This window comes from Myodes glareolus, chromosome 1 (assembly GCF_982192425.1).
Source record: "Myodes glareolus chromosome 1, mMyoGla1.1, whole genome shotgun sequence".
NCBI classification, from domain to species: Eukaryota; Metazoa; Chordata; class Mammalia; order Rodentia; family Cricetidae; genus Myodes; species Myodes glareolus.
In genome coordinates, this window is record NC_142026.1 from 129,087,343 (window position 1) to 129,102,685 (window position 15,343).

General features: G+C 44.7%; 1 protein-coding gene across 2 annotated transcripts in view; it reads right to left on the bottom strand.

Annotated features, from left to right (window-relative positions):
• Syne1 (spectrin repeat containing nuclear envelope protein 1) overlaps nt 1-15,343 on the bottom strand; it is a 477,339-nt gene that overhangs the window by 164,055 nt on the left and 297,941 nt on the right. The window contains exons 85-92 of one of the 2 annotated variants that reach the window (XM_087912026.1): nt 13,070-13,222; nt 12,226-12,408; nt 11,229-11,366; nt 6,818-7,003; nt 6,540-6,662; nt 5,602-5,784; nt 4,044-4,187; nt 180-374 (exon numbers count right to left, since the gene is read on the bottom strand). In XM_087912026.1, coding sequence (XP_087768152.1) covers nt 180-374; nt 4,044-4,187; nt 5,602-5,784; nt 6,540-6,662; nt 6,818-7,003; nt 11,229-11,366; nt 12,226-12,408; nt 13,070-13,222 — 1,305 coding nt within the window. Of the gene's footprint in view, nt 1-179; nt 375-4,043; nt 4,188-5,601; nt 5,785-6,539; nt 6,663-6,817; nt 7,004-11,228; nt 11,367-12,225; nt 12,409-13,069; nt 13,223-15,343 lie in introns of those variants that run through there. The other variant, XM_085688027.2, reaches the window with a different exon arrangement.

Consider the following 15,343-nt stretch of genomic DNA (forward strand, 5'->3'; position numbering starts at 1 on the left):
TTAAAGATCAGCTCTGGCCCCTGAACTACCTCTGCAAATGAAGGAAACGGCTTCTAAACTAGAACCGACAAGCTCTAGAGCTAGTCTCTAAAGAAGCGTGGCTAGGACTGTAGGACTACCACCAGCCAGGCTCGGGTCAAAAGAGCAAAGCTAGCAGGAGGGGCAGACTTAATCCTTACCATGACCACCGAGGGGTGGGCCGAAGGCGTGGGGAGGAGCTCACGGTCCAGGTCCTCAGTCCCTTCCGCCAGCCCCTCGACCTCGGTCACGGTCAGCAGCATGGTGGCGTGCTTGGCTTTCATCGTCAGCATCTTGCATTTGGAATTCAAAGAGGCGATCTGCTCCTGGTAGCCCTTGATTTTCTGCGCCAGCTCCTGAGGAAACATTTCCCCCTACTGTGTCAGCGCAGCATCAAAAGGAAACAGTAGTGGCGTTCATCTTCCTGCAGCCGGCAGCCAATGAGAGGCGGAGCCGAGCCCTGCGCTGAGCAGAGGCGGTCTGCAGCTGCTGGCTGCTGCACCCTCTAGCCCTGCCGAGCCAGACCACAGCACAGCCCGGCCCAACTCCAGACGGTGCGCTCCAGTCAAGCTTGAGCTAGGAAAATGGGGCGATGTGCAGTAGGGATTGGAGCCCTGACAGGTCACCCTTATGCCGCGGTCAACTTCCAACGCGAGGAGGAGCTGGCAACTTAAAAAAAAAATACCCGAAGCCTCTGAAATTTACCAGATGGTTCATGCCATGGAAATTAGGTCATGTGATGACTAAAACTTAAAAAAAAAAAAAAACCCGCACCGCTCAGCTCTATGCTGACTACAGCCAAGAGGTGGCAGTCAGTAAGACAGGGTCACAAAGTAAAGTGCCGCAGACCGTTGTTTCTCATATGAATATTACATATGAAATCTATGATACTTAATTTGTAGTAAACGATAGAAATAATTCCTGAAAGTCAAGTCTTGATATCTTAATTTGTATGCTGACCGAACTCCCCATTCTGTCTGTTCAGCCTATGCGCTTTCAGCAAACACAGTCACACCTCAAGGGTTTCTCCTATTTCAAACAGAGTTCTAAAGTACTGTGCAAACTAATGCCTTCTAATCTTATTTTGCTTTTGAAAAATATATTATTTGAGACTCAACTGAAACATTTTATGACTGTACTCACGACAACACACTGTTCCTAAAACGGGTTAAGTACAGATCAGTTCCAGAAGTTTGAATTTCTAAATATTACAGCTATACATTCTTGTTTGCATAAAAATATTAGAATCAGCTGGGCAGTGGTGGCGCACGCCTTTAATCCCAGCACTCAGGAGGCAGAGGCAGGTGGATCTCTGTAAGTTCGAGGCCACCCTGGTCTATAGGAGCTAGTTCCAGGAGAGGCCCCAAAGCTATCGAGAAACCTTGTCTCAAACAAACAAACAAAGAACTATTACGGTCTATTGCAGGAGCAGGGACAAATTATCATAGACTGTCTTCAGTACCCTTAGTACTTAGCATTCACCTCTGTCTGACCGAACCACAAGGTAACAGCAGGCAAATCCTTTCGTGGTATATTAAGTTCTGACAATGCCAAGAGCTAAGACTGTCATCAGATAGCATCTGAAGCATCGAGAAGAAGTTTCCTGGCTTTTCTCTAAGACCCCTGCCCAAGCTTCCCACCGAGGCACTTCAAAAATACCTTGCTTTAAGATTTTCTATCTATAGCTATAATATCATCCTTTCCCATGGTATAGCATGCTATAGGAGGGCCACCCAAATCCAAGTTCCTTGGGCATGGTCATTCCATTTTGGCTCAAGAGTGAGCTATCTCTTATTCCCTTTGAGGTAAAGACATTGAGCATCAAATTCTTTGTTTTCTTTTCCTTGGTTGGGGGTGGGGAATAGAGGGAGTGTTTTGTTTTTTTTAAGCTAGAATCTTTGTTTGTTTGTTTGTTTGTTTGTTTTCCAGGATTTCTCTGTGTACCTCTGACTATCCTGGAACTCACTCTCTAGGCCAGGCTGGCCGCGAACTCACAGCAATCCGCCTGCCCCTGTCTCCCTGAGTGCTGGGATTAAAGGTGTGTGCCACCACTGCCTGGCTGAACGACGGAGTCTTGCTATGTAGATTCATGTGTCCTTTGAAATGTTTCAAAGAGTAAAGTAAGCACACCCTAAGAGAGCCGCTGCTGCTGGATCAGACTCTTGAAAACTGAAATTTGATGAGAAGTACTCAGAAAATACAGGGAGCAACCCACACCCCGACTTTTATGTCCTTACCACTGCGCTCTCTCTACTAGGCATTTCCCTTCCTGCCTTTGTCTTTTCTGCACAATGACCTCCGTGTGTGTCTACACCGTTATTTATATGAAACATCTTCTGAGCCACGGGAGGAAGCTAGCAAATGTCAACACAGAGACAGGAGTCTAAGGAGAACCTGCGACAGAATGAGGCAGGTCACTTTCTGAGTCTGCTAGTGATTCTGCAAAGGGGTGGCTCTGTGACCTTAGACAGTCATTTCTTGTCTTAAACCACCTTCCTCTTTTTGTGATGATGTCACACAGTCTGTTACAGTGCAAAAGAAAAATCATCAAAATTTGAACTGCAAATACTGAATTTGACCAGCACTAGATTTCCGAGTTCAAGAGGTCATTTTTTAAAAAGTAGATGTCTTATCTTCCTTCCTTCCTTCCTTCCTTCCTTCCTTCCTTCCTTCCTTCCTTCCTTCCTTCCTTCCTTTTTTCCTTCTTTCTTTTGCAACCCCAGCCCTTGGAAGTCTGAGGCAGAAGAATCTGGAGTTTGAGGCTAGCTTGGGCTACATAGGGAGACCTTGCCCCCTCTCCCCACCCTACTGCACCCACCCCCCTAAAAATCTTAAAAAACAAAAACCCAATCCTCATAGGGTTTAACAAGACAGATGTCAATTTCTTAAATTGTTTTCAAAACATAAGCTTTAGTGGTAGTTAATGTTACTCCAGATAAGCTATAGAAATATTTGGGTCATAATAAAAGAGAGGTGGAAACAACATTTTGGATCTTATGAAACAGGAATAAAATAATACATAGCAAATATATAATATACCATGGGGACAGTGATTCAAATATTGGCACTAATCATTACCAGTAAGTAAAAGAAACAGCTAGAAGATGATGGTTATAGATATAAAAATGAATATAAGCAGAATATTGATTTTGCAAACCATAGGAATGTACTATTCTGGTAAACTATGTCAAGAAATCTTGTACTTGTATGCCAAAAGCAGGCATGAGGTTTTCCATCTTTAAAGCGAATATTTAATCTCTGATATTACTTCCAAACTGGGGCCAGAAAGATTGGTCTTGTGATAAAGAAGAAGCAGCAGATGAAAGGACAAACTAAATGTCTGTCCTTGGCATAAAGGAGTAAGATGCCCCTTCTCTGAGTCACCTACCAAAATGTATGGAACTTAGAGTCAGTCCCAAGTCAATTGACCTAATCAAAACTGACAGGCAGCAGAGGAAATTCACTGCTGAAATGTCACCGGGCTTTGTCACTCTGGAGTTGTGAGACCTGAGACCAGGAATGTGGAAGGAATGTGTCTGGGATTAAGGTCCTGGTGGTGACTAAGACTAGGAGGAGGCACTTTGGAGTGCGAAATCACTGACTGACGACTCCTGATTTCAGTGAGGAGCCTAAGCAATGAGCAAGTGAAGAAGATTCTCTCTGTACTATGAAGGCACCCTTGGTAAGAAGGCAGACACAGGAAAGTGGTGAGCATGGTTGTTTCTTATAAGGCTTCAGAATCAAGAACTAGGCTATTTTCATGAGTTAACTGCTTCGCACAATGATCTCTTCCCATGCCTGGGGTACTTGGTAAGACAGTCATGAACAGCTTGTAGAGGCTGCAGAAAGCAGGGGAATTCCTGTGTTATTGAATAACCTTTAAAATACAAAGTCAGCCAAAGTGCTGCGCAGGAACCAAACAGATCCCCCACAGGGCGGGGAGTACTTCCCTGCCAGCCACTAAATGAAGCTAGTGTCCAGGGGTCAGTCCTCTTACCCTGCCCGCCCTAGCCCTTCTGTCTCACCTCGTGCCGAGAAATCTGAGCCTGTAGCTCCCGGATGTTACTCGTGGCCACGGGCTTGTCCTCAATCTCTCTGTGAGCCGCTTCGATCAGCTGCTGCAGATGCTTCATTTCTTGTTCGTACTGCTCATACTGTACCACTGCCTCCTTTGAGAGAACAAATGGGGGTACGTTTTTCTATGAAGTTACTGGGTGGCTTTGCCACTAATCTTGCCTTGTGTTTCCCGGTGTCCAGGAAATCAAAATGAAACGGGTAAAGTCCTTTAGATGCTGCAAATTACTAACTTTCACCTAGATACATCAACTTTATATTTTTAAAAAAAATACCATAATGGAATTATTAATGAAATCAAAATAGATGAAAAGTTAGGAGTCTCTCTGCTCTGCTTACTTAGACTATCCAGAAGGTGAAAGGCAGTAGCCGGTGGGTGGAGCTGGCAGGACAAGGCTTCCTTGTCTCTCTGTACAAGAGATACTGACTAATGGGTTAGGGAAATAGCTCAGTTGGTAAAGTGACTGCCATGCAAGCATCAAGATCTGAGTTCAAATCCCCAGTATTAAAACAAAATGCCACATCTGCAACCCCAGCACTAAGAGGTGAGGGGTTAGGGGCAGGAAGCTCCCTGGGGCTCATTAGTGAGTCAGTTTCAGCAAACCCACTAGGTCCAGGTTCAACCACAGACTGTCTCAAAAACTAGGGAACAATCAAGGGAGACAGTGCTGACCTTTAGCCTTCATCTACATGTACGAGGACATAAACCTACACACACTCACATACACACACACACACACACACACACATACATACACACACACATACCCACATTGCTGTGTACACATATCACACACAAGAGTACAAAGCAAAATCTAAAACAATGTTGAATAACAAGATACCGGCCAAGAACTCCAGTAACTTAATATTAATTAAGCCTGACCTGTAGCCTCCGGGCTCTGAAGTCTAACAAATTACAAGGTAGTGAATGACCGAAAATGTCTGATCAAATGAGCATTCGTGGTTTTAATGAGACTTAATTATTCATAAAGCGGGTGAGCACTACTTAAAAAGAGAGATTGTGGTAAGTAGCGTGCTTTCTTCATGGAAATGCTTTTTCTCTTATTATCACAGGAAATTAAAAGCTGTGCTTGGATGTCCTTCTCAGGCCAGAAAATGCACAAATTAGCTGAAACATGCAAGCAATTGTGTAATATAGAACAGCAAGCCCGTATCACCATATCTAGATTCTTCCCAGGTGCACAGACGATCACATACAAAATTAATGTGTATGAGTCATTCTTTACCAAATAAAAAAACCATCAGAAGATAATTTTCACTAAAAGATAATTTTCAGAGAGCTTTCCCCTGGCTTTTGCGGATGATCCACGTGATAGCTTTAATCTCCCGGTTTTATATAACTACAACAGACTGTCAAATTTAGCACTCTGGGTGTTTGGATGGCTGAGCCCACACAATGCTAAGAAAAGCAGCCCGTGACTCATGGTGGTGCACTGGCTCCGCCAGCAGGGGCTCGGCCGACTGAACCCGCTGCCCCGCTGCACCTGCCTGCATGATGTTGTACTGCTGGATGGCCGTGTGCTGCAGCTGACTGGCTTCCTCCTGCAGCCGCAGGGCCGCGTGGCACAGGGGCAAGCTGGCGACCACGTCCTCGGGGATCCGGAGAGCGCTCTGGCAGAGCTGCACGGCTTGCACCTTGGGCTTCAGTGACTCCATCTCAGACAGCAGATGCTGAAAAAGGCAGGGGCAGGGTTTAAGTTCCTAGTAATTTCATCGTGTATGGTGTAAAAAAAAGTTATTTCCTGAATGAGGACTACGGGGTCAACGCAGTTTGCAAGGAACATATGCTCTTAACAACGCATCTGCTTTAAGACTATCATTGGGCTTAGAAAACAGTTTTCTTGTCTTATTTTCAAAACACATAGCCCCCACCCATACATCTTAGATTATTGCATGTGTATGTATGTATTCACATGTGTACGGGAAAATATATATGTGCATTTGCAGGTATAAAGCGGGTATTGTACATGTGTGTGCATGTGTGTGTGAGCTCAGAGACAATAAACTTGGATATCATTCTTCAATAGCTGGTTACATTTTTAAGTGTTAAGACACGATCTCTCACCGACTAAGAGCTTGTCAAGTAGAGGAGGCTGGGTGGCCAAGGAGCCCCGGGGACCCACCAGTTTCTTTCCCCCCTGCACTGTGGTTTTCAGCACAGGGCACCCTGTCTTGTTTTAATGTTTTTCTGATATAAGATCTCATTACGTAGCTCTTGCTGGCGTGGAACTCACGTCGACCAGGCAGGCTTTTTCTGCCTTCCTTTCCCTCTCCTAAGGGCTGGGATAAGGTGTGCTCTACCACACCTGGCCACACGCAGCATTTTGAGTTCTGAAAATTCAATCCTCTGATTGCAAGGCAAGAACTTCCATGGCTGAACACCCTTACCCCCACACCCCTGTCCATCCTAAATTCTGTTTGGTTACCTGTCGGTGGGACAGTTGCTCCTTGAGACTAAGGCGCCCCACTTCTGGGGAAGTCAGGATCGCTTGGGCTTGTTCCAAAGCTGCCTGTAAATTTCTCAGCTCTCCTTCAAACTTTTTCATATCCTGGAGAACAAAACCCCACTTGAACATCAATACATTGACTTGAAGTTCAAAGTCATATAGTTAAAGAGCGGCCCCACACTCAAGAGACTATCTCACCCTGGGTGAGCACTTTCTCCCCCTGACAGCATGCCAGGTTTGTTTGTTTGTCTGCTTACCTTGGCTGCATCTTGGAGGCTCTGCAAACGAGCTCGGATCACGTGTCGTAACTCCTCAGTCTCCCGTCCTAACTGTGCCACTTGCTGGGACATTTTCTCTGTGCAGTACACGTGGGCCAGGTGCTGCACTTTCTCAGCCATCGCTTCCAGGTCACTGCCGATGTCTTCAGACTCTGCTAGCAGCGTCTAGGGCAAAGTGTTGACATTTGTGAAGCTGGTGAATGCGACTGCAGACAGGTACAGGGCAGTTTAAAGACGAGGTAGGGGTCAAGGAGAACTAAGCTGCGATCCACACTCGCCCTTCATGCTGTGGGACATTTTCCTTTTTACAGTGATTATTTTTAAATGGAAGAAAAATAAAGCATCCCATTATATCGTGTCCTTGGCAGGGATGTCCAAGCTTTTGACCCTGGGACACAATGCCATCTCTGACAAATATGTTGAGGAACATTCATGATTGTCCTGGGATGCATGCACACATGTATGCTGTAGATATGCTGGGATACATACATGGATGTATGCTGTATGCTGTACATGCCTGAAAGAGGAACTGTAAGAAGTAATTGCTAGTAAATCTGGGCATATTTTTAGGCAGTTAAAAGCACAATGTTATCTACTTCACCACCTGACATTAGGGCATGTGGATTTTCTTGCACTGCATTTGTTGGGAACAGGGAAACCCATGCAGCTTTGCCTCCTGATGGAAACACATGAGAACTCTCTAAGATGAGTTCCATTCTGGGCCTCTGAGTGGATAATTCTGGTGGCCTGAGATTGCTGTCTTTGACCGGGGATGCGGTCAATCCCCCCCCCCCCCCCCCCCGTCGCCCATGACATGAACACGGATCTCAGCCACACCTGGGATGTCTAATCCAAGCTTTGCTATCTCTCTGGTATCTCCTTGCCTCCCCAGTTTCCACGAGAGGCCTGTGCTTCTCTACTGCAGTGGCTACGCTGTCACCTCTGCTCCCTGACACCAGCCGTCTGCTTTCCACTGCTGTTCTGGCTTTCTGGGAGCAAACCCTGAACTAGACATCTGCCGGGAGAGATTATCTGTCAATGACTTCAGGGTGCTTTTGACACAGAGCCCAGGTTCCTGAAGGCTTTTATCTACCCTTCTTTTCAGCTGGTTCTTTTAACTCCTTGTTATTTCAAGGTTTCCAGGCCACCAAAGGCAGCCTTCTCTCTAGCTGTTAGTATTTCTACAAGACAGTGGACTTCACAGGAAGAGGGAGGCAGGGGTAGGCAGCAGGGTTTATGACTTGTCCGGTGTAACCTTCTCCAGATGCCTTCCTTGGCCTTCCTCTTCAGTCAGGCAGTTGTGATTCCCAAGGCTCCAGGGTACCTGGAGCCCTCCCTCTCTGCACTTATACTCTGCAACTGTCTCCATCTCTGTCTCTCTTTCCACTGGTCACTTCTGTAGGGACAAGGGACAGGCAAGTATCCCTCCCATTCCAAATGTTTGTCAAAATTTCTAGATAGGGAAAATATTGTATAATTGTTTGTCAGGTGAACAAAAAAATGAATTAGTCTGGAACTATAAAAAGCTACTTCAATTTTTTTTTAATTGTAAAGAAGGATGAAGCTACATAGTTTGTAGGAAAATGGATGTCACGGGAGATAAATCTTATCAAATCAATTAAGTCAGAAAGACAAATGACACACATTTTCTCTCAGTTGTGGGTCTTGAACTTTACAGCCACAGAAGGTCAAGCATGTACAGACGCCATGAAGGGAAAGCCAAAGCTCTCTTCGAACAATGAAGATGGGAGTGTTAAAAATAGGGTGGGCAGGGGCTGCAGAGATGGCTCAGAGGCACTTGCTGCTCTTGCAGAGGACCCGGGTTCTGTTCCCAGCCCCCAAATGGAGGACCAAAGCTGTCTGTAACTGCATTTCCAGTATACACACACACACACACACACACACACACACACACACACGCACAATGAAAATAAACCTTAAAGAATGAGGAGGGTGAGCCGGGCGGTGGTGACACACACCTTTAATCCCAGCACTGGAAGGCAGAAGCAGGCAAATCTCTGCGAGTTCGAGGCCAGCCTGGTCTACAAGAACTAGTTCCAGGACAGGCTCCAAAGCTACAGAGAGACTCTGTCTTGAAAAACAAAAAAACAAACAAACAAAAAAGATGAGGAGGGTAGTAGGTAGTAGGATATGGAAAAATATCCTCAAAATAGACTCTATATATGGATAACGTAGTCTTGTCTAACCCTGTATAATGATATTAATAATTTTTAAATATCTTCAGATAAACAAGGTAGATTATGCCTATGGTCTTAACACTCAGGACTGCAGTGAGTTCAAAGCCAGGCTGGACCATATAATAAACTCCAGTTATACCAGGGCTGGACAGCAAGACAGCCGTCTCAAAAAGTCAAAAACTACAATGAAAATCTTCATGCATTCGGTTTCACTACATCGAAACATCTTACAAAAGCACTGTGTGGCATTTCCATTTCCTTTAAGATTCCACTGCGGTGCCGTCAGGATGGCACAGCAGGTCCGCAAACTTGTGGGGCACGCCTGAGGGTCTGAGTTGAGTGCCGGGATTCGACAGTAGAAAGACAATTGACTCCCCAAAATTGTATCCTTATTATTACATGCATGTATGCCTGAATTCTCCCCCCTCCCTCCACACACACACACACACACACACACACATAATAAAATTCCACTACAGTCATTAGTATCATATTAAATATTTTCAAAATTTTGGATTAAAGCCTCACTTAAGGAATCTAGGAAGTGAAATCAATAGGTCTGAGCTGTGTCATCCTTGATCGTGACCACATATAAAGGTAATCACTCTTCAGATTATTATTATTATTTTTTACTGAATTACCAGCATTGTTAAAAAATATAGCAGCCAGGTGGTGGTGGCGCATGTCTTTAAGCAGAGGCAGGCAGATCTCTGATTTTGAGGCAAGTCTGGTCTCCAGAGTGAGTTCCAGGACAGACTCCAAGGCTACACAGAGAAACCCTATCTCGGAAAAAAATCAAAACAAAACAAACAGGAAAAAGCAGTGCTATCTTGACAGGTAAAAGTTAAAATTCCCTTTTTCTTTTCTGTTCTTCAATCTGCATCTTTAGATTTCTAGAAGTTGGTTGCATTTCCTTTGCTTACCAGCTAATTTGTAACATGTCTAGCCTGTCAACATCTACGCCTATCACACAGCGAATGACTAGAACTGAGAGCTACAGTTGTCCGTGTCTGGGAGAAATTTCCCGAGTAGAGAAGGGTGATGACAGGTAGGGGCTGGAATCTGAGCCACGGAAACATTCCAGGAGGAAAAACCATCCAGAACCCAGAACCAAATCAAGTAGAAAATAAGGAAATTTACTTTTCCTTTGCACATAGGAAAAAGTCAACCATATAACCTAAATGAAAGGCAGCCACTGAGATTTTTGGGCAGGACCTGTGAGAAATATGCATTTAATCCAATCGGCACTTACTAAAAGGATGAGATAATTTCCAGAGAATATGATCTAAAGGAATGTTTTTGTCTCCTGAGTTCAGAGGAAATGAAGTCATGTATCCTCCGGGGTGTAGATAGAGGTCCGCACTCAGCTGCTCTGACCTCCTGAGTAAGCCACATGACTCAGCCCTGGCTGTGGCTGAAAGGAAGCAGGTGAAAGGTCCTGCCTGGAACCCCAGCCTGTGCCAGGTACGCGCTGGGTGTCTGCTCACGACTGACACAGGGCTATTATGGTCATTCCTGTATTACAGATGAGAAGGCAGACCCGAGAGACAGGATTTGTTCCCAGTCACACAGTGCCAGCTGATAGAGTTTGGGTTTCCCCCCCCTTCCAGGTGGGGCACCTGTCATCTCTCTACACGCCCCTGTGTCTCTTCATGTGAAAGAATTTTCTGCGTATAACTGTCCAGCAAAAGTTCTACAGCAGCAGCTACAACACAAACACACATCCCACAGCATGGGACTACAGTTTTCGGGTTCAGGGAAAAGGTGATATAAAAAAATAGAGGCTATGTATTTATGGGCAGTCTTGTGAACTCTCACCCCTAACTACTTTAGGTCAAACCAGAATAACAAGTTTTGTTGTTGCTTGTCTGCCTTTAAATCCTGTTTTTGAATGACATTTATTTATTAGGGGGAAGCACATGCATATCACAGGGCACATGGAGGGGTCAGAGGACAAAGACAGGAGTTACTTCTCTCCTTCCACCATGTAGGACCCAGGGATCAAACTCAAGTCATTAGACTTTGTGGCATCCCCCTTTACCCACTGAGTCATCTTGCTGACTCCCAAACATTCCTTTCAGCTGACACTTATAATAATTCACACTGTGGTCACTTAAATTTTGGGTCAGTCTGACCAGTCCAATGAACCATTTCTTTTCAATCTTTGGTAACTTCCCCCCCCCCAAAATTACCTGGTGCAAGATATACTGTTCTCGGAGCTGGCTTGCAGAATTCCATGCAATGTTTCCATGCACCAAGACTTTAGCTTTCTCGATCCACTTTAGAATGGACTCCAGCATTTCACTGTATTCTTCTAAGTGTGAGGACGCCTGAAAAGTCAGTAGTACGCAGATGAATGTAAATTCTATCTGGAAAATTCATCCCTAACCTGTGTCTTTGAATGTGGCCATCCCAGAGAATGGCCGTTATCTCTGTGACATTGAAAGGGATCCTGGAAAGTCACTGGCCTATGGAAAATCTGTCAAAGATTTCCCAGTGACCTTAAGGTAATAAACCAAGTTCATAATACGTTTATTTCTCTTTTTCCCACTCTTCATTCTCATCCTCTTCTCCCCACCCCCTTCTATCATCCATCTCCATCTCACTGAGTAAAGGAGGTGGCCAGCAGGGACTGCATTTTGCAGGATCTCAACATCATTGTTTACCATCACCAACTCCTAAGCTGGGTACCACAAAAAGTACAGTGTCTGTTATCCCATTCCTGGGGGTAGAGGCAGGAGGATCAGGAGATCAAGGTCCTCATTGGCTGTGAGTGATTTGAGGCCAGCTTAGAATATATGAAAAAAAAAACTAAGAAAAAGCCAAGCAACACAGAACTTAGGATGATGTATATATGGGTATGTATGTAACTTTAAAATATTTAGATCCATCCCAAACTGCTTTTATAGAACTCATTAGGAGATGGTTATTTGTTTTACTATTACATCTCCAGTTTACAAAGCATCTATACAGCCAAGTCCATTCATGTAAAACTTTGTCAAAATAATGTAGTTTGTTATGAAACAAATATGGGTTTATATATAAATCATAGGAACACTGTGGAAAATAAGCCACAGGGAAACCTCCTACATCATCTCTAGTGCTGTCTTTTTATTTATTTTCAAAAGCGAGAGGGTAATAATGTCTACTTTAAAGCATGTTGGTTACCCTAAAGCCTGGACCACATACCTGGTTGAGTTTGGATAGCCGGCTCTCAGCCTGCCGGATGGTTTGCTGGTGGAGTTCCATCAGCTTTCCTATCTTCTTGGCCAATGGCTTGCCCAGCTGCCCATGCTGTTCCGAGAATGTTTGTATAGCAGCATCTAATTCCATCAGCTTTGAGTTACAGCCATCTAACTCTTCTCCCAGCATCTGTACAGTCATCAACGAGAAAGAACCAAAGATTCAGAAAATACATTTCTCAGGGTTTCCTAAGACCAGAAGGACTATACTTTAGATGGTTGGAGTGAAAGGTAAGAATTACAAATAATCCTGCTACTAGGACTTAACTGTTTCCATCTCTTGGGTGAGAGCAGCAGAGTGGGCTGTGTTGTGAGCCTTCTATCTGTTTCCCTGGGAGAGGACTGGTTTTTCCTTCTGCTCCACCCAATGGATTTGAGCTGTTTAGCTCATCAACAGGGTGCAAACACAAGATGTGACTGATTCGCCTTGGAATTCTGAAGTTTGTACTTGTAGACTATTATGAATCTTTTACTACTCTATTACATATATATGCATGCATGTATATCTATTACAATGATAAATTACATAAATGGGCTGGTGTTATTACATTTAGGGAGTGTTTTAACTGCCTCCTTCTCCTGCTGGGTTTTGATGGTTTGTTAAGAACTCTCTATAACTAGGTAACACTGATAAGGCAAAGCCAGCAATGCATTTTGGTCTTTCCACTTCTCCTCACTTCTTACCTTCTGCCCCTCCCTTACCGCTGCTCCTCTTTACTTTCAGCTCCCCCACCTTCTAGCCACCCTTCTTTACCTCCTGCCCCCCTTTAGCTTCTGCCCCTCCTCCTTACCTTCTGGTCAGTCTTAGCTTGAGCTAGATTGTCGGTTTTGGCTTTCAGCTTTGTTAGGATGGTGGTGAGATCTTTGGCCACCTTCTGGATCTGGCGGCCGAACTCCTGGCTTGTGGCCTTGCCCTGCTCAATTTCCTGTACCTTCTCTTGGATCTAAATGACCAAGGGGGGGGGACATCAAAACCCATCATTGTTGAAATGGGAGAAGAGACTAAAATTCTCTAAAGATGTCCACTGCTCATGTTTTAGGTGGACAGAGCTGCTTTGACACTGACGGAACTCATGAAAGTGTGTGGTGGGAGGGGAGCAGAGACAGCTCAAGGTTTAAAGTTACTTAAGCAATCGTGAGGACTGGAGTACTGGAGTTTGGATCTCAGAATCCAGGAATCAAGCTGGGTGTTCTGCACCTGTCAGCACCCCCAGTTCCATAGGTGGCAGAGGCAAGAAAATTGCTGAGGCTGCTGACTTCCAGCCTCGCTGAGAATACAAGATCCTTGTGTTCAGGAAGAGACCCTACCTCCAAAGGATAGACAGAGAGTGATAGAGGAGGACACTGGATGCTTTCTTCTGGTCTCCACGTGTGCACAGCACACACACACACATGCACACACACGGATACACATGCACATACAACTAAATAAATAATATCTTTAAAACGTTTAGAGGAAGTAGGTCCAATCCCCCAAGGCTTTGAGGTTGATTTACCCTCAGTAGCTTTGTGCGTTTACTGTGCTCCTTCTGCTGTGGGAAGAAACCAAAATCAATGTCGGGCTCCCTGAGTCATTCATTAAATATTTACAGATGCTACTTAGTGTTGTTCCATAGGCAGCTCACCCTGGCTTGTCTATCCGCTGGCCTTGTATCTGCGATACACACACTCTTTATAGCTTCTTTCTTCTTTTTACTGTGTGTGTGTGTGCGCGCATATGTGCATGCATGCATGTGTGCGTGCGAGCCACTGAGTCACACTTTTTTTTTAAAGGATGCATTTTATTGCATGTTTTTAATCTTTTTTTTTTTAATGTGTGAGTGCTCTGTTTGCCAGCAGAGGGCATCAGATTCTATTATAGAAGGTTGTGAGCCACCATGTGGTTGCTGGAAATTGAACTTAGGACCTCAGGAAGAGCAGCCAGTGCTCTTAACCTCTGAGCCATCTCACCAGTCCCTGAGCCACACTCCTAAGCCATCATTTGTAACCTCCTTTCTCGCTGTATCCGCCTCCCGCTCTGTTGGTTTGCGGTAGGAACACAGCTGAGTGTTAAGCAAGCAGTTGCCGTGTCATTGCCAAACACTCCTTAAAGGTGCTTGCAGACAGTGTGTACACCTGAACTCTTTGTGGGAAGGTTTCTATTTCATGAAGAAAAAAAGTCTTAGGAGATGGCAAGAGGACTCAGCTGGGAAAGGCCCTTGTTGCCAAGCCTGACGACCTGAGTTAGGTCCCCAGAACTCCCACGGTCCCATGGCAGAAGTACTCCCAAGTGTCAGTACTCTGGCCTTTTGTATATGCTGTTTTGCTTGCGCGCGCGCGCGCGCGCGCGCGCGCGCACACACACACACACACACACACACACACACACACACGGGTTTTGATTTGATTTATAGCAACATTCACTTCATGTATTGCTTTTTAGAATATAATTCTGGGGAAAAATAACCAAGAATATAAATGTAACTCAAGGTGGTAATGCACACCTGTAATCCTAGCACCCAGGAGTTGGGCCTGGTGGTGCACATCGATCTATAGTAACTGGGCCTGGTGGTGCACACCTTTAATCCCAGCACCTAGGAGCTGGGTGTGGTGGTGCACACCTATCATCCTGACACTCAGGAGCCTGAGGCAGAAAAATCAGGATCATGAGTTTAAAACCAGGCTGGGTTATAATTGTGAGCCTGTCTTCAAAATAAATAAATAAATTACAATTATTTGTTTGCTTTTAGAAACAGGGTTTCTCTATGTAATAGTCAGTTTTGGATATCCTGGAAACAAATGCTTTTCTTTAGATATAAAAAAGACCTTTCGGGGCTGGAGCGATGGCTCAGCAGTTAAGAGAACTGGCTGTTCTCCTAGATGACCCCAGTTCAATTCCCAGCACCCACATGGCAGTTCATAATTGTCTGTAATTCCAAGATCTGACACCCTCACAAGACATATATGTACATCAGTACACATAAAAGTAAAAAAAAAATAAGTTATTAAAAAGTAAAAAAAAAAAAGAAAGAAAGAAAGAAAGGGCTTTCAACATTTGTTCAACTATCTCATAGTTGTATTATCTG